The following is a 19,951-nucleotide window of genomic DNA, read 5'->3' on the forward strand; positions in this document are numbered from 1 at the left end:
GTAGCTACTAAGCAGACCAAATTCAGAATGTTAATATTGTTGGACAAAGGAACAATCACACTTACAAATCATTTCACTGATTAAAGATCTACCTAAATAGACAGTAGCCAATACAGAAAATTCCTAGCATTAGGAATCAAGATAATATGGCTTTTCCTTAAATAGGGAGCCCACCACTCTAAACATAAACCTCTACAAGACTTTCAACTACGATAAAATGAGCAGTGGTGTTGGCTAGAATATACTTTCTTATCTATGAGAAGAAAAAAGTATATCTTCAAAACAGGTTCACGGGTCAAGAAATATGAAAAGTTGGGGGGGGTGGTAAGGCTACAGTGTTTTCCTGATTCCTCTAACTAATGGCCTCTAGTCTGGAATTAGAAATAGTTTTAGATATGACTACTATGAATTGCTTTCTTCTAGAAAGCAAAAGGCAGATCTTTCCCCAGCAAAAGGAGGGCTTCCAATCCAAAACCTTTTTGTGTTCTGCTTTCAGTTCTGCTGTCATTCAGGCTCTCTTCATTCCTTCTTTACCTGTTTTTTAGATCTCATACTATTCTGATCTTGCTCATTTGTGATTTTTGTTCTGAAGAATCTGTTTAGGTGCCTCTTCCCCTGTACCAGATGGCTGAGGAGGTGTTAACATCATGGTGCTCAGCTGTAACAGTCCTAAGGCTCTACAAAATGAAAAATGAGGAGTTGGAGAGGCAGCAATGAGGGATTAGTAAATCAAATTTTAATTGCTGTTGATATAAACAACAGCAGGGGTTGGGATGTGATATTGCTGCTCTGCATGAAAACCAGCAAGGATGCAATAAATCTTAGAGATGTTCACAGCTATCAATGTTGTATTTTATAAAAAAGAAAAGGAAAAGGAAAGAAGTAGTGGTCTGAGGCTCATATTCACTCTCCCTCTTCTGTATCTCATGGACAAGAGCTGTAAAGCTCATCTGTAAGTCACCAAAAAGGCTTTTTCCATTAACACAAAACAAAACAAAACAAAACCTGAGCCTCATATATCAGCTACAGCTTCACCTTTATTAATGGAATATGAAGCCACATGGGTAACAGCAGTGTAAAGGATCCTGGCCATGTTTTCTGATATTCTTCAGGGAATGAGCATATTCTGTAAGGAGGCAACTGTATTAACTTATTTGCTATATTCTCTAACAAAAGAGGGGTTTGGTTCTATACCGTTAGTCACATTTGAGAATCAAAGCTACCCAAAAACCCACCCCTCTGACTATTTCTGCCAACAGAAGTTCAGATGTTTCATTTTCCAAAATAAGGCTGTGGTTTATAATGTAATCATAACTTTTATAAATTTTTGACAGTATCCATTTTCTCAGAGCACTTAATCTCCTATCTTTTTACCACTAGAGATTTGATAATAAATCTGGTTTATTGTTTATTTTTCTAAGTAATCTCTACACCCAACATGGGCCTCAAACTCACAACCCCAGGACCAAGAGTTGCATGTTCTACTGACTGAGCTAGCCAGGCGCCATGAGAATAAATCTGTTCTAATATTATAAGTAATACCCATAACTATTATCCATTAGTGATTGCTTCTTCTGTTCCTCTAGGACTTTACTTTTTGTAATATTTAAGTAGGATATTTAAGCTCCTAAACAACTATGAAGAACTGTTAGTTTTCAAAAATTTTAAATGTTTAAACAATGTCCAGACATTTTAAGCCATTTGGGGTTGTTTTGAGTTCTAGGACACATGTTCAGTGTGATTACTTCTTGCATGAATGCTGTTTTGCACTTGTTTTTAAGGCAGATAAAGCTGAAAATGGAAAGAAATGTACATAAAATACTCATGCTTTTAAGCTTAACAAAATCTGGACAGCTGATCAACTATTATTTCCATTTTTACTGAAATACATACCAGAAGTCTGGTTTGACACCACTGTCTGATTCACAGGACTGTGTACCTATTGATATTTGTTCTAGTTAAATACATAATTAGTTGGAGGAATTAACATTTTTGTGTAGATTTCAAAAATAGCAAGACATTTTCCAAAGGCCTAAAAGTCACACTCCATTTCCATCATCAAAGCAGTGTGTTATTTATCTTTTAAAAAGAGAAAAACAGTGTTAACAATTCCAGACTGCTTCATAAATGCTTCCACAGTGGGGAATGAAGAACACACCACACCATATTATTGCCCTCCAATGCCTTCTATATCCACTGAAAGCAACAAAACCAAGGGACAGATGTGAACCTGGGGTTGGTGGTTTATCACACTGGGAATTACTCTTCGTCATAATACTAAACTCTTAGGCTATTCTCTCCTAGAATTTAAGAGGGAGGACTGGTATATAGAAGTTGATATGGTAGAGAGGGTCATTTGCCAGTTTTAGAAAGCAAGGGAGTGCCCAGGAACTAGATGAAACCGAGGAATGTCACAACTACAGTATGCTGCTAGTGTACCTGAAAGGTATTCTAGGCAATGCTGTGTACACAGAGTTATGATTGGGCATAATCAGCACAGGATATAGTCATACTAAGCAAAGAAGTAGAGGAGATTGGCACGTAAACTCTTCACTCTCAAAGACCACTCATGCACACATGTCTATCTAACAGGCAATCAGGAGCTTCCGAGGACAGAAGAGTTACTCAGCAAGGTCAATCTCTCTGCATTACTTGAAAGGTAAAGGTCCACATGGAGTGTGAAAATCCCCAAAGGCAGGAGCAGGAATCTCAAGCAGTGGGAATTCCTTGGGGGAACGCTTTAAAATCTTCTGCTGTGATTGCATTACCTGTGTGGAAACGCTTGGTTTACTATCCAGTAGGTGAATGTGGAAATAAGAAAGCAGCTACCCAGCATAGCATAAATCAAAGACAAAGCCAATAAAAGTTACTTAAGGGGAAACTTAGAGGAGCCTGGTGTAAAAAGTCAAAACTACCACCTGTGTTAAGGGCAGAGGAAATGAATGTCTCCCAGCAGTCACCTGGCCAGGATTAGTGGACAGACAGTGGGGAGAAGGACACTAACAAGAGGGCAGGAAAATACAGTCTAGAAACACCTCAGGTACCACCCCCATCTATGGCTTGGACATTATTTCCAATTCTTATTGGAGATAAAGCTCCTGTTCTCAAGCAAAAGGCAGGCAAACATTTTTCTCCTCCTGTAGCAAATAAATCACTGAATCCTATTCTTTATATAATGTTATATAATTACTTCAAAAAATTAACTGATTACATTTATAAGGAACTTTCTCCATTTCACTTTATGCCTCCCAAAGTCATTTACATGGTGCCACCTATACAGAACATTTTGGCTCCCATGTCAGTCTTCTAGGCCTCATTATATAATGATAGTCTTCAACTATAATTAACAAGAATAGAGACCGAATAGTACCAAAAAGTTAGTAATGAATACACTAGGTTACGTTCTGTCTTACCACACTTCCAAGATTAAAAAAAATTTTTTTTAAGGTAGCAGGGGTAAGATGGAGGAAGAAAGAAGGGGGCAGGAAGCATCTCAAGAATTTTTTTTGGAGTTTATTAGACCTTAGATACGAAATTTTTAAAAGCTGGCAAGGTTGCTGAAGTGTACACTTTAACAAAATTAAAAACTTCCTTCTGTTAAGCTCATGAAATAGAACCAATTTCCTATGCCAGACAGGGATTATTCCATGCAACCTGTCATGCGTGCAAACAACGCCTTCCTGTAGTCTACAAACTTGGTATCAAATATCAGGGATGTTTGAGATTCGCTGATAACAACCTAGAAGGGATTATTCCCAAGTTCAATACTACACAGGCCCACAGAGCTAGTAATATCAATTCTGTGAAGCACTGAGAAAAATCACAGCAACCATTCTAGAGGCCTGAAACTCTCTACTCAGACCCTGCCCTATTCTTATTTGAAAGGGTATAAGACACCTCCCCCCACCCCCCAGAAAAGGATGACTTATTAGGTAGGATTTCTCCAGAATCTCCTTCCTACAAAGGAAGTGCCTCAGAACACAGGATGTCTGCTGAAATACAAATATTGAAGACTGTACAAAGAAAACTTTTAATACAGAATAGAGAATTAGAGCAGAGGTGAGTGGCAGCAACTAGATGACAAAATGGGAAAAGGTAAGAAAAGGACTGTATTTCAGTTTTACACTTCCTTGTTTCAATGTCCCTCTTGGGGTAAAGGTCCCAGAAATGAAGAGGGACAGCCCCATTCTGCAGACAGCTCTACCCTGGAGGGTGACAGGGAGAGTATGGAATCTCTACACCTGAATTCCTGCTAGATGGCAGGTAGCAAGTTAGTAAATTACATACAGGTCAGAGGGAGGCAAATTCTCTCTGAGCACACTCATCTGCCCCTTCAACTAGCAAACTGTGAACCTTGCTGAAAACGAAGCATACTCTGTCAAAAGAAGGGAATGGAGAATTAATCAGCTTTTGTTTTTTTCTAAAGCTACTGGACTTTCAAAAGAATAGATGAAGATATTCATTTTAGGAAGATCTCTGACCATTTTAGCAATCTGGCTTAATCTGCCCTTTGGAAAAGCTATGCTTATAACAAGCTTCTTTCAGTAAGCATGGCAGCACTAATTCACACATACTTTTCTAAGGCTATACATTCCTTAAATCTAATCTCTTGGAGTCTAGATACAAACAAATCTGAATCACTCTTTTTTTTTTTAAGACTTTATTTTTAAGTAATCTCTAAATCCAACATAGGACTCGAACTCAAACCCCTAAGATCAAGAGTTGTGTGCTCTACTGACTGAGCCAGCCAGGTGTCCCTAAACCACTCTTTTACTGGGGGCACATCTTCAGAACTCAACATGATTTGACCCTTTTAAGTTTTATTGTTCATTTCTTGTGTCTTTATAAGGTATTGAATTAGTTTAAATATGGTTCTTCTAGAAGGATGAGGGATCAACTTTTTTGACATTTGATTCATATTTTCCTGCCTAGTCAAACTTGAGAATTTATAAGTAAACAGTTCACCTCGTAGAAAATGACAAAAAAAAAAGTTCTTTCCCTTAAACACACAAAAATGAGTAAGTACTATTCAATATTATCATAGTAGGATGCCATGTCTGGTAGAGTTTAGTAGTTCTAGATGGCCAGTGTGACTCTTTCCAACCTCAAAACAGATCTGTTCTCCCTAACCTTCTAGGTAAGTACCCCTTCCTTCATATGCCGACAGAAAATCTACATAACTATCAAAATTGCTGAACCACAGGAGCATGTGTATAGCATTTACCTGAGTAAGGTCTGTCACAGGCTTAGATTTAGAAAGAACAAGAAGCATACTGCTGCGTGCACATCCTAGTCAGTGCAATATTCTATATTTAGCATGTTGAGCAAACACACTGAATAAAACCTTCAACAGTCAATATACTGCACTCCAATATTAGATCTCTGGATAATGGCAAGACTTACTTCCTGATCGCACTTGATCAGAGAATGCAAAGGGAAGCTTTGCCAGGTAGAAAGAGGCAGAACTATTTTTCATCCCCTTCCTCTTGGATGGTAATGCAGAATTCTTTAGAGAGGAACCACAGCCATGGCAAGATGTACCGTTTTTGGATCTGGGAAACGACAAATACCAAGGGGAAAATGACAGAAAAGACAAACCCATTGGGAACTTTTGAAAAGATCTAGCTTTATCAGTATTTATTCTATTCAAACTCATGATTTAATTATAGCTCTCTAGCTGGGTGATAATTATGTTAAAAAAATTGTTCTTAAGCAACTAATACTAACATAGGTGTAAAAGACCTGATATAGGTGAATTTAAATGCAGTTCTTTGGGAACCATATTTGGGATCTATTACTGCATCGAGGAACCAAACAGTACTCAATTCGATATAATACCTACAATTTAGAATAGCTAAGCAAATTTTCCCTGAAAATTCTCATTGTAATGGAGGAGAACTAATACAATTGCCTGAGCTTACTCTCCAGCAAGAGCCTTCTGTATTTTTTTGAACACCCTTCCCCTTCAATAGACAAGGTAGCCCTACTCTGGCTGCCAGAGGAGGCAGAATGGCTTTTTGTGGAAATAGAAAACAAGTAGGAAGAAAAGCTTACAATTTATTTTTCATGGAGGATTAAATAAAAATCTCTATTTTAAATGAACACCTGACTTCATCTACACTCCTCATTGGACAGATTCATTCATTCAAACAATTATTTATCAAGTGTCTATTATTCCAGACATTGTTTTAGGTGTTAGGGAGATAGCAGTGAACAAAACACTAAAAATCTCTACCCTTACATGCTTACATCTGAAAAAGCTGAGGCTCCCCAAAAGGTTAAATGTCCTATGGCCAAAGCCTTGGGTTAAGATAAAACCAAGTTCTGAGCTCCTCTTCTTTCTCTGCCTACTCTGAGTATGGGACTGAACAGAGCCTGTTAATCCCCAGGATCACTCCTCTCCCTCAACCGAAGAGCAGATTTACCCAGAATAAGGAGGTTCTGATGGCACTATCATCAATGTCATCTCCATGCTCTGACTTCCAAATATGTCACTAGTGTTTTGTTTGTTTGTTTTTGAGAGCCCTCCTCTGCCTGCTAGCCATCTTCAGCTAGAATACACTCCAAGATACTTGAAACTCAAGATGCCTTAATTCAAACTCCAAGTAAGTTTCTCCCCCAACTTTCCCATTTCTAGGAATCGTACCACCTGCCTCCAAATTACTGGGGCTTCAAAATCTCAGCAACAGCTCTGACTCATCCTTCTCCTTCAACCTGGACATGCATGTGGGCCGCCAAGTCTGGTAGATCAGACCCTCATACCATTTCTCAGTTCTATTTCACTTTCACAACTACCGCCCATCTATAGGCCCCCTTTATAAACCTCTGAAGGGGATGCATTGTGTTTTTATTGTCTCCATGCTGGGTGCCAGGCTATTATCACCTTCTATGCCAAAAGATCTCTAAAGCAAAGTTTTGACCTTTAGTACCTATTCCCTACTGAAATTAAACATCAGCTCTCCACCCCAGCATTCCAGGAACTTCCATCAAATGGCTCCAAGATATTTTCCTAGCCTTGTCTCCTTCATTCGCACCATATATTTTAGCAAAATGAACAGGTAACTTGTTGCTCATATTCCTTTCGGCTTGGTATACCTCTTTCATTCCCACGTTACTCTTCCAAGAGTACTTCAAATGCAGCTTCTTTCATGAATCTCTGTCATGCTCAGACTAGATGAAATGTCTCCTTCCAATCTCTGATGATGGTAATTTGAAACTTGGGATGCTTCTCTGTTCTGCCTTGGGTTATAGTTATCTGGCTATCTGGCGTATCTGCTTGTCAGTTCTTTGAGGACAAGGCTTCCCACTTATCTTGGTAGCCCTAGGACATACTTTCACAGAGCAGGTCCTCAGCTAGACTTAATTAGTCAAAGTTGTTGGGAAAAATTTAGCTGCCCCTAAAGTGAGGTTAATACTTGTCAATATCTCTCAAGGAGACTTTACTTTCTTCTTTTGCTGATTTCAAAATTGAAAAGAATCAGTCTGAAAAAGAACATAATACCGCTTTCAATTCCTAGAGTCATGTAAGGAACCTATCTGACTGCAATTTTTCTTTTTTAAAAGATTTTTATTTTTTATTTGAGAGAGAGATAGTGAGAGAGAGTACGAGCAGGGAGGAGAGGGAGAAGCAGGCTCCCCACTGAGCAAGAAGCCTGAAGTGGGACTCGATCCCAGGACCCTGGGATCATGACCTGAGCTGAAGGCAGACGCTTAACCGACTGAGCCACCCAGGTGCCGGACTGCAATTTTTCTTAAAAAATAAAAAAAAACCCAAAACATAAGAACACAACCCTAAAGATGGAACAAAAGCAATGAGACCACAGACTAAGACACAATGTAAAGGTAAAAGAGACACCACAAATACATTTGCCCACAGGGCACAGTGCAGAAAGAATTCTACCCAGCAAGGATTCAGAATCCTGCTGGGAGGGAGGTATAAAATTTGCATTAATGTGGGGACTTTCAATCCCTTAGCAGCCATGGGATACTAAAAACCCTAAACGGAAAAAAGTCAGAATTTCAAGATTCAATTCTTCAAAAAGAAGCTTTTTATTGCTTTGCTGATGAGATTTCCTAATTACACACACTGGCTTAGTGACCCTTCACTTTTTAAAAGCACACTGAAAATTACTGTACTTTTACTCTGATACCAAGTCTGACTGTATTTTTCACCTTGGCAGTCTAGGTTTTCAACATCTCTTTTTCCGTACTTTTAAAATACATTCAAAACAGGAGCGTTGACTAAGAATTCACTGAAGCAGAAAAGACAAGGGAAACTAAAGGAAATACCTATTTTAGTTTGAAATATTCTGAAAACACAAGTGGGCAGATAGGCTGATTATGCTGACTTCACTGACTACTTAAAATATTTTTTTCTTTCTTTCCATACCTTTTCTATTTAAATGCATTTTTCATTATAAGGTAATATAACTTCATCAGAGAATAGTTTGGAAAAATATTAACCATAATATTATCAGTTTCAACACTACTTCTGTTAATATGTTGGCATTATCTACTCTCACTGATTTTTTCATTTTCCCTTCCCCTCAGGGGAAATCATGATGTATTTCTAATTTTGTACTCTGATTTCTTCACTCTACAAACCATAAACATTTTCAGATTGCTACAAGTTTTCCTAAATATTATTTTAAGTGGCTACATAATATGCCACTGAATAAATGCACTGCAGCTCACTTTATTATAACCCAGTTTATCTAATAAAAGATTTGAGCTGGATCCATAACCAGTCCCTTATAATGAGATAGGTGGATCATTTCTCAAATTTTGTTTCAAATCACATTGCAACAATTTTATGCACATAACTTAATCTATATCTTGGGTTATTCTATTATGATTGATTCCAAGAAGTAAGATTTTCCTATCAGAGAGAACAGTAACTTCATCCAATTACCTTCTAGAAAATTTGTAACAATTTGCAAAGTCCACAGCAATGTAGGAGAGTGTCAGTTTAACTGTGCACTCCGCTACATTTTTAACAAGGGAGGTCCAGGGAGAACAATTGCAGAAGTCAATGATATTCTGTTATCAAATCAGAAGTCAGTCAAATTATAATTCTCAGCCAACTACTTTGATAAAAGCATATAACTATGGACCCAATTAGTGTACACAATTTGCTAAACCCCATCTTTTTGCCTATCTACTCTGTCTTTTAGCTACTAATACATAGATTTCCTCCCTTTATACATTTTTTTCTTACCAAGCCAGATATTTTGCTAAGAGCATGTACTTATGGTGAGTCTATCCATTATTTCTATGTGTACTTCACTGTACATATATGTGTATGTACTTCCATATGCTATTTTTCACCTATATGGTTTCATATGTACATCTGAGATGATAAGTGTTTTTGCATTTTATTATGAAAATATCTGTGTTTATTTATTTATTTATTTATTTATTTATTTGAGAGAGAGAATGAGAGAGAGAGAGCACATGAGGGGGGGAGGGTCAGAGGGAGAAGCAGGCTCCCTGCCGAGCAGGGAGCCCGATGCGGGACTCGATCCAGGGACTCCAGGATCATGACCCGAGCTGAAGGCAGTCGCTTAACTAACTGAGCCACCCAGGCTCCCGAAAATATCTGTGAATATTAAATAGTGAGGTCAGGGGTGAGGAGAACAAGCTAATTTGATAAGTGATAAGGGGATTGTGTGTATGTGTGTGTACGTATCTGTTTAATATCCTTTGCTTATTGATCTAGTGGGGTCCTCAAGTTTTCTCTTAGCAATGTACAGCTGACCCTTGAACAACATTGGGGTTAGGAGCATTGGCCACCGTGAAGTTGAAAATCCCCATATAACTTTGGACTCCCCACATAACTTAACTACTGATAGCCTACTGTTGACCAGAAGCCTCACCAATAACATAAACAGTCGATAAACATGTATTTTGTATATGTACTATATACTGTACTTACAATAAAGCTAGAGAAAAGAAAATGTTACTAGGAAAATCGTAAGAGAAAATACATTTACACTATATTTAATGAAAAAAATCCACATATAAGTAGACCCACACAGTTCAAACCTGTGTTGTTCAAGGTCAACTGTATATGATATAAAGATGAAAGTCATCATATTTACTTCCCAATCAGTGACCCCTTCCTTTAAATGTTGTCAAATTTGCTGATTTTTGTGTGTTTGCCTCTTCTGCCTTTAGGCTGAGAGGAGCCTCTCATACAGACCACTAGTTTCTCAAACTATGAACACTGAAGGACGGATGGCATGGCCTTCTCTGGTGTGGCCTAGAGCAAAGCTAAGTCTTCACTATAGGTCCATCTCAGATCTTGGCCAGCTCTAGAATTAACCTGGGGACCAGGGCAGAGCGGGAAGAGAGGTGCCAGTTTTTGCCTAGGTCAGCTGGGAAGTCCAAATTACCCGCTCTTCTTAATCAGCAAAAAACCCCTCAGCACTGGCAAGAGCACCAGACTGGACTGCAGATGAGACCCAAAATGGGTTCATCCTGTAAGTTCAGAAGGTCTTTCAGGCCTGTGGCAGACTCCCCTTTCAGCAGACTTGGACAAAGCCCAAATTCTCTAGACTGAATACTTCATATAAATCGCCGGGCCACATCTCAGCACCATTCCATAGCCCCGAGGAATGCTGGAATGCCACAACACACCACTGAGAAATGGCAAGTCCTTTGTCTTTAATTTCAGTATACACACTGAAGCAGGGACACTGAAGAACTTCGGTTTTAGTATTAGCCACAAAGAGGGAGAATGTCTGCAACAAGGAAGGCCCAGCACGTACCTGATTTCGCAGAGGCTGCTGTTGTGATGGCCGGTCCCTGTGTGTGTGGCTTTCTCGAGTAATTGCAGATGCACCAGAATCTACGTGAACTGACCCTACTGGAGTAGGCTGGAAAGATAGAACAAAAGGTCAAATGGAAAACGTGTCCAACTTAATGCCTCCACAAAGGAGAGCATCATTCTAATTCTAATAAAACAGTATTGATTATTATTTTCAGCCACCAAGGGCAGTTTCTAGTCTTCTTGTATTCTCAGTTTGTTTATCTGCAGAAGGGAGGCTGCCTCATCCTCAACAGCTCATTGGAAAGTAGCTTACCATGGAAAATAAGAAAAACATCCTACAGTGATGTGTTAGCATGCTCTCAGGCCCTGTGGACCCCTGGCCAGGAGAGCCAATTCAAGAGTTTCCTAAGGTTCTGGATTCCACTCCTCTAGAAGTCAAGTACCTTCACAGCTTATGTAGCACCAGCTTCTGGATCATTCAAATGAAAGTTCTTCTTAAGAACTGGCTTAAGTTCTGGTATCTTAAGACATATGGGCCATAATCTTAAAAACATATAAAGGAGTTGCTCTTACTTCCCAACTCTAGTTATTGCTACCTATGGCATCACCCTGAAAAGGTTGGCAAATATAAAGTCTACAGTCAAAGGAATGTTTTTCCCACAGACTTAAGCAGAAAATCTGGCAAGTCAAGTAGTGAGGTAGCGCTGGTCTGAGGTGAGGAGGTAAAACAGGATACTTACAATAGGCCTCCCGACCCAATCGTAGGCGTAGTCAAAGGTGTAGCCTTTCCTTTCAAAGAGGTCTGTGAAGAGGGTCCGTAAATACTCATAGTCAGGTTTTTCAAAGAAGTCTAATCGCCTGACATATCGCAGGTAGGTTGCCATCTCTTCTGTAGAAAAGAGGTGAAAGGCCATGCTCATGAGCTGAATGCTTCCCATGGTGAGAAGCTCTGGGCCAAGCCACGAATATCTGGTGTTTTCTTTATGACCCAAATGAAAGTGATAAAACCTGTCTTGGTCTAAATGACAATAAAAGGAAACGTGAATTTTATGGAGAGCACCCTTATCTAGAGATACCAAGTCATGGTCGCCACCTACTTCAAAGCTTCAGTCACACTGAGTGGATTGTTCTTTTAGCATCCTACCTGGAAAGTTTTCACAGAGAGCTTCAATGGGAGTATTCCTTTTGGTGTCACCAATTTTTTGATATCTCTCTTTTAATGTATCAGCCTGTAGAGTAGAGAGAGAAAGTTATTTGGAAAGAGGTGCCAAGTAAGGGCAGTCCAATATATTTGGGGAGGCGATGGGTTGTTTCACTCAAACTGGCAGGTTTTGCTAGGCTCAGTCTTCTTTCTAATAAATAAGATATGTAGTAGAGATGATGTATTTAACATCTGCTCTGTTCTGGAAGGCTTTCCTTGTAAGTATATTTAGTAGTCTCAGATAAACACCATCAAATGTAATGAGACGAGTGGCTAGGAGAAGAAAGTAAAAATACCATATAGCAGTACTTTCAAAATTGCAGAAGTTTAGTAATCTCCCATGGCCATGGGTGTTCAAAAGTGATTCAGATTGGTTCTAGGATAAGATAAAAAATACTGCTAATCCAAGTGGGGGCAGATAGACGGCTCCACAGAATATTTACTGTGAAGCTGAATAGAAAAGAGAACAAGTAGTAGGAAAAAATGCCTTTCCACAATGTGCTTCCAGAGAGAAAAGTGTTATCTATGATAGAGGCATGGATAACAGACAGGTCTGTTGTATGTCAGACAGAAGGCTCCCAGAACTTGGACCAACAACTTGGTCTCAAGGGATTCTCATGAGGCTCTCCCTACCCTGCTGCACCCAGCTTTAAGCAACAGTGTTCTAAAGTAAGTTGGAGGGCGCCTGGGTGGCTCAGTTGTTAAGCATCTGCCTTCGGCTCAGGTCATGGTCCCAGGGTCCTGGGATCAAGTCCCACATCGGGCTCCCTGCTCGGCGGGAAGCCTGCTTCTCCCTCTCCCACTCCCTCTGCTTGTGTTCCCTCTCTCGCTGTGTCTCTCTCTGTCAAATAAATAAATAAAATCTTTAAAAATAAATAAATAAATAAAGTAAGTTGGAGAAATTTTAGATCTACGACTGCCACTAAAATGATTCATGGACCGTGAGAAAGTTTCAAACAATAATACACAAATGCACTGCTTGGCTATGTGATGAGCAAACAGAATGTGAAACTCTATCTGACAGCTACCAATACCAGTGAGAAGATATATATGACTAGAAGAAGACTAGGAGGTGTTAGGAAAGGAATTTTTTTTTTTTTTTGAAGATTTTATTTATTTATTTGAGACAGAGAGAATGAGAGAGAGAGAGCATGAGAGGGGGGAGGGTCAGAGGGAGAAGCAGACTCCCTGCCGAGCAGGGAGCCCGATGCGGGACTCGATCCCGGGACTCCAGGATCATGACCTGAGCCGAAGGCAGTCGCTTAACCAAATGAGCCACCCAGGCGCCCCTAGGAGAGGAATTTAAGGGCAAAGAAATAAAATCTTCCCAAAGGGAAGGGGCAGAAGCTTTACTTTTCAGGACAACAGCCTAGAAAGCGTAGCAAATGAATCCTTCTGTCCTTCTGGAGGGAGGGTGGGAAGGGGTTTGGGGGCACAGAAGTACCCAAAGCTACTGATTAAGTTTCTTTCTATACTAACATGTTGAAATAAATTAAAACTCAAAAATATGTCTCACATTTAACTATCTAATGGGACTTAACATGTGTTAGAAATTCACCATTTCCTACTCCAACCAGCCAAAGACACGAAGTAATTACAATGGTTATAATTATTATCAATAGTTACCTTGAACACAAATGCACTATACCGATACCTACCTAAGGAAGGCTATTTAAACTACATGCTTCATAAGGAACGGCTATCATCTGCAAAGGCATTTATTGAATAAAACACGTGAATAGTAACATTAAACCTGGATTTTTGTTTTAGTTCAGGTGGGTCCTTAGCCTATAGAGGAAGAACAAATATTTTCCAGTTCTCCTCAGGGGCACACCCAGCCCTGCTGGCCTTGCTGGTAAAATGTGTAGCAGCTGCTGTCATCAATTTGTTCCAGAAATTCCCCAGCACGCTGGGAACACTCTTCCTGCTACATAATGGTAGTGGAGGAGGAAAGTGACACAGAGAAAAGCAGCACTGCCAAGGCTGGGAGGGAACAAGGGAAGAGATTATGGAAAACCCCAAAACAAGGATGAAGGATTCAGAAGGGGAAGAAGACAAATGTAGGCAAAACAGAGCTCCCAAAGCCCAGGGGAGCATTTACAATATAGACTACTGATGTAGCCAGTCCCTGCTTCTCATCTTGTCGCCAGCACATCTTCTTACAGACATGGAGTCAGCAACCCCTCCATTAACAACTGAGTATTGAAACAAAGCCCTCCACCAAGCACTTTCAAGGATACCTTGAGTCCTTGCCAGGGTAGGCTGCCTCGAAGGAAATACATGAACATATGGCCTAGGGCTTCCAAATCATCCCGTCGGCTTTGCTCTAAAAGGGAAGACAGATCACACATTATGTTTGCAGTTATTAAAGCAGAAAGGGGTTCAAAACCAAGTAATCCCTTCAGAAACCCTTCTGTCTCTGGAAAGGCTCTGCTTACTCATTCTTCGTATATCTAAACCAGGGATAGTATTTTAGATCAAAACCAAAAAACATTGTGTACTTTCTTTGCTGTCACTGGCAAGTAAATAGCAAGGGAAAAGAGCAAATCCTAAACTAAAACCAAATCCAAATCACTAAATGGTGAGTAACCACCCCTCAGTCATTGTTGTCACCTTCCCGAAAGTAAGATAACTTAAACGAAATGTTATTTCCGGTATATGGGCTACAGTTACCCTTTGGGTGACCATCACGGAAAGTGAGAAGCAGGTTAAGCAGCTGAAACTTTTAAATAGTCCATTCTGGCTAGGCTTGCAAAGACACAAGCTGCAGAATGCCTAGCATACATGTCGAGTGCTTTTAATTCATCATAAAAATTAACAATCCAGGGGCGCCTGGGTGGCTCAGTTGGTTAGGCAACTGCCTTCGGCTCAGGTCATGATCCTGGGGTCCCGGGATCGAGTCCCGCATCGGGCTCCCTGCTCGGCAGGGAGTCTGCTTCTCCCTCTGACCCTCCTTCCTCTCATGCTCTCTGTCTCTCATTCTCTCTCTCTCAAATAAATAAATAAAATCTTTTAAAAAAAAAGGCATTTAAAAAAAATTAACAATCCATTTGTTCCATGTTCCATAGCCACCTTTAAAAAAATTTTAAATGTATTATTTAAGGTGCCCTTTATGGGGCACATAAAACAGGACCCCCGCATTCTGGGAGCTTATCGTGTAAAAAAAATTGCTAGGTTTTTCTTTCCTTTTAATTGGAAAGACTAAGATGGTAAAGAAACAAAGAATACTTAACAAAAAACTGTCATTTCATCTCAGAAAACATCCTTATGTATTCTTGGGTTGTCAGACTGAATAGAAGTGGTACATGCCTCTATTCCTTATTTGCCAATTATGGCTCATCTCAGACATCTTATGTGTTTATTTCTCAGAATCAAGTTTAGGGCTTTATCAAGAGAAATTAGAGAGACAAGACTAAGGGGCTACTCTAAACTCAATCATGCTTTCTTTGTGCAGAAAGGAAAATCTAAAAGGCAGGGAGGCAGGGAAAGCTACTCAGCTCAAAATATAAAAGTACAACATGTTTAAGGGCTGCCTCCAATTATGGGAAATGTGCATGAAAAAAAGTGAATACAACTCTACAGGGCAGATGAGGAAAGAAAAGGCAACTTTCTAAATTGCGGTTTTTGGCAAGGTGGTCGCTAATGGGAAAGGGAGGCACCCTGACAAGAGAGATAAATAACATAAAATTGAGTGGATGCACTCAATCTTTAAAAGAATGAAATAAAACAGCAAGACCAACAGAAGCTTTTGTCTACACGCCTGCCTGGGGTTTACAACAAATTTTATATGTAATTGAAAACAAAAAGTCATTAGATGTAACAGAACCTAAAGACACACAATAAAAAAGAAAGTACAAGCAGGGTGAGTTGAGGCCTCCCACAAAGCAGGGCAGATAGAGGAACCACACCCTGCAGTTTCTCACACTGTATCACACCTACTCATTGCCTTTCCATTTTTATATCCGCTTCCTCTAACGAGAGGCCCTTTGGTAATAAAAATTCACTGGACAAATGGTTGCACTTTTGTCAGTTGAGCACTAGAGGGCGAAACTCTCCACATTTTCAATATTGATCAGAACTTCAGAAAAAAGCCCAACTTCCTCTCCACAGCAAAGCCCATTATAAAAGTTTTTTTTTTTAATCAAAACAAACAGAAAACACATGTAAACCACTGGAATAACTAATAAAGTGGTTTTCCAAATACTGAGCACCATGAAAAATAGCTGTGGAATATGGAATAATAGGAAGAACAACGGCTCCTGAGTCCGGTTATCTAGCTCCTGGCCCATTCTTTACATTAATTTGATCCATGTGAAATCAAGCATGACCAAGTCACCTATTTTGGGCTGCATGGAGTCCCCTCATCTGAAAATAAAGTGGTTGATTTAGATAATCTGAAAAGTCATTTTCCAGTTCTAAAATTCCAAAGTCATTAATTTGAGCCATTAATAATTAATCTGTGATAATTTAAGCCTTTCCAAAAAAAAAAAAAGTGAAAACCAGAGTCATGCTTTATTTCCATACTTCTTTGAAAACTCCACATTCATTGAATTCAGCGTTTCCACAGGCCCTCATGTTTTTTCATGAAGGATATTCTCCTTTTCAAAGAAGAAAGGTTTTAATATGAGCGGGGCCAGCAGAACACAGAATTCTTCCACACCATTAAGGCCTGCTCTCAATCATTCAGAAAGATGCTTGGTTTTACATGTGTCACATCACTGATTCTAGGTCAAATTTATTTTGCTGGAGGAAAGTGACTAGGTGACCCACTGTTCTCACCCTAACTTCAACCATTAAAGAATACAAAATCAAAATGGGCTACCTTAATCAGTGGGAAGGTGGCTAATCTGATGTGGTAATGTCAGGTTTAGGAGGCTTCTTCCCTTGTTCTCCCTCACAAAATAGACAATGCTCTCCAAGTCATTTGAAGATACCCTTCTCTTTTTCTTCATTACAACATATAGAATGCTACACATTTAAAAACCAGTATGATTTGAGTTCCTATGGAAACCTCTCTGCTTTGAGACCCTGACCAGAGTTTAAAGCGCATGTGACAACCATCTATATGTATTCTCTGTAATATGGAGAGGACAAAATACGTGGACAGGTTCAGTGTGACCTGGAAAACTCTGGAACTCAGGAAATTCACATTTGGAGACAAACACAAAGTTCCAGCAGGAATGGCTACACCAAGAGATGAAAGAACCCAGTCTGATGACCATACATGCTTAAAACATACTTTGTCAAATAAATAACTACCATTTAGAGTCTTTGCTACCATGAGGCACTATGATAAACGCTTTATATACTTTATCTCTCAGAATCCTACAGTATAAGGCACTATTATCATATCCATTTCATAGATGAAATAACTGAGGCCGAGGGAAGGTTACTGGACCCAAATCACATATCTTTAAGTGCAGGAGCGGGATTTGCATCCCTTCTTCTTAACCATTACCTTGTACCTTATACAAACATAACACAGACACCTATCCCTTGTCTCTTCTTGCCTTTCCTGACAAGAATAATAAAATCAGAACACAAATTGCTGTGTCTAGGAAGCAGGCATTAGAACAACTTCTAGAGTCTGTCAGTTAAACCAAACAATCAGGGGGTGCCTGGGTGGCTCAGTTGGTTAAGCGACTACCTTGGGCTCAGGTCATGATCCTGGAGTCCCGGGATCGAGTCCCACATCGGGCTCCCTGCTCGGCAGGGAGTCTGCTTCTCCCTCTCCCACTCCCCCCTCTTGTGCTCTCTCTCTCAAATAAATAAATAAAATCTTTAAAACAAACAAAAACCAAACAATGATGACTTTACTATTTACGACACAGTCTGTCTCTTAGTGAAAAGGAAGGAAGAGGGAATACTGAACACTATGCAAGAGACCTATGTTACATATTACTCATTCAACCCACAAACACATCCTTGTGAAATATTACTCTCATTTTACAGATAAGTTTCAGGAAGATTAGGTAACTTCTCCAAAATGACACAGATAATAAGTGGCAGATGACCTTCTGGTCTAATCTTAAAATATTACATTTAGTTAAGTGAGAATTTCCATATGGTTACTAAAAAAATCTTGACAGCATTCATGATTTCAAATCAAGTTGTATCACTTTGTAATCTGATTTTTACTCCTCACTAACACTAGAATCCTCATCTGAATACCTATGCAGTTTACTCAACAAGCAACTTTGTAGCCATTTAGTCTTTAAAACACTTATTAATGTACATTAATGTACAAAAATTCATTAATATTTAAATACCCACTATAATTAACTATGTCTAGGAGTATGGAACCTGGTAATATTCTGTTTACATGTCTACTCTCAGGAGTGGTGATTTTCAAACTTTTTTTTTTTTTTTAAGATTTTTTTATTTATTCATGAGAGACAAAGAGAGAGAGACAGAGGCAGAGGGAGAAGCAGGCTCCCCACGGAGCAGGGAGCCCGATGCGGGACTCGATCCCAGGACCCTGGGATCATGACCTGAGCCGAAGGCAGACGCTCAACCGACTGAGCCACCCAGGCGTCCCATTCAAACATTTTTTTCAATCACTTTGAAACCTTTTCTTCAAACAGAATCTTCCATGGAAGCCCAATATATAAAATAGATAAAAAGGGAAGCTTTTCTGGAGAAGCTAGTGAGGGGCCCAGGGCCTTATCTATTTGGCTTTCCCACTGTTCCTTAGGCTTCTCTTTAAATATTCTCCCCTGGATTAGTTCCTCTTACAAGTAAGGTCTTCTGCCTTGATTAGAGCTTTTAGTAATATTTGTGCAAATTGTCTATCCTAAATAAAATGCAAGACTCATCTATTTTCATTGAGTAAGAAAAGACATAGGCTCTTCCTCAAAGCATTATTCATGGAATTATGCACAGTGAACAGAAGCCAAGTCCATGTTTCAGCAACACACCCTTCCCCAATACAGATACCAACCAGCATGATGTCCTTTCAGGACCATCATATAAGGAGTCATTCCTACGTAAACACCAAATTCATCATTAGACTTACTAAAATGCTATCATCTTAATACAAAAATTCAAGTGCCCACACTGCTGAGAAACTAAGCATCTGGAAACAGTATAAAGAATTAAAAATGTTTAAGTTGTCAACAGGATACTTAGGAAAGTAACTTAGCACCTTAGTTTTTCAAGTATAAAAATCACTTGCCTTGTGAAGCAATAAGAATCACAAGTTGTAATGCACAATGGGGACAAAAGTATTATTGGAATAAAAAGTTAAAGACCCGCCCCTTTCATGGAGCAGAAAATAAACACACCTTTGCCAAGATGTGTGTTGATAGACATATATCTTGCAGTTCCAGTTAAACTTTTGTGCTCCCTATAAGGTATGTGTTTTTTGGTTTCAGGGTCAATGTATTCCTTGGCCAGTCCAAAGTCTATAATGTGTATAACATGCTCTTTCTTATTGCCTTGTCTGCCAATCAGGAAGTTCTCTGGCTTCACATCTCGGTAAATGAGATTTTTTGAGTGCACATATTCCATTCGAGAAAGCTAAAAGAGAAAAAAACATCAATGAAAATATTCTAAAGAAGTTTATTGGGGGAAAAAAACATCAAAACATTTTGTTTTATCAGTCCAAGGTTTTAACTACTGAAATGAAAATAAAACTCATTTCTTCTTTACCATCCAGTCACTTCACTCTTATAAACCAGAAAATATACTCTGATACAAATATATACATAACAAATATCAAGATAAATGAAAGTGGGACAGCACAGTTCAGCTAAAATGGTCATATAAAGTTTTACCTCATAATGTTACAATTTATAAATGATGACTAGAATTAGGTGTTTTTAGGCTACTTCAGAAAGCACACATTTGAGAGGCAAGAAGATCCCCAGCCAGGATTATCACAATAGGTCTGTGGCCTCTGAAGACAAGTGCCACTGCCACATTCACCTCCTGCCCACACCTTCCTATCCTCAGTCCAACAGGACTCCCCAACCTAGTTC

At 39.3% G+C, this 19,951-nt stretch overlaps 1 protein-coding gene across 16 annotated transcripts in view; it reads right to left on the reverse strand.

Annotated features, from left to right (window-relative positions):
- The window catches only part of CSNK1G1 (casein kinase 1 gamma 1), a 177,668-nt gene that overhangs the window by 25,451 nt on the left and 132,266 nt on the right, over positions 1-19,951 (reverse strand). For 7 of the 16 annotated variants that reach the window (XR_004677284.1, XR_004677283.1, XM_034993950.1 and 4 more), the window contains exons 6-10: positions 19,256-19,490; positions 14,213-14,298; positions 11,916-12,000; positions 11,512-11,789; positions 10,770-10,877 (exon numbers count right to left, since the gene is read on the reverse strand). Coding sequence is in view for 14 of the 16 variants with exons in the window: in XM_034993950.1 (XP_034849841.1) it covers positions 10,770-10,877; positions 11,512-11,789; positions 11,916-12,000; positions 14,213-14,298; positions 19,256-19,490 (792 nt within the window). In the remaining 2 variants the exon portion in view is untranslated. Of the gene's footprint in view, positions 1-594; positions 2,769-10,769; positions 10,878-11,511; positions 11,790-11,915; positions 12,001-14,212; positions 14,299-19,255; positions 19,491-19,951 lie in introns of those variants that run through there. The other 9 variants (XM_034993957.1, XM_034993963.1, XM_034993954.1 and 6 more) reach the window with 3 other exon arrangements.

The sequence above is a fragment of the Mirounga leonina genome, unplaced genomic scaffold (assembly GCF_011800145.1).
Source record: "Mirounga leonina isolate KUSES-001 unplaced genomic scaffold, KU_Mleo_1.0 Mir_91, whole genome shotgun sequence".
In the NCBI taxonomy this organism is placed as follows: Eukaryota; Metazoa; Chordata; class Mammalia; order Carnivora; family Phocidae; genus Mirounga; species Mirounga leonina.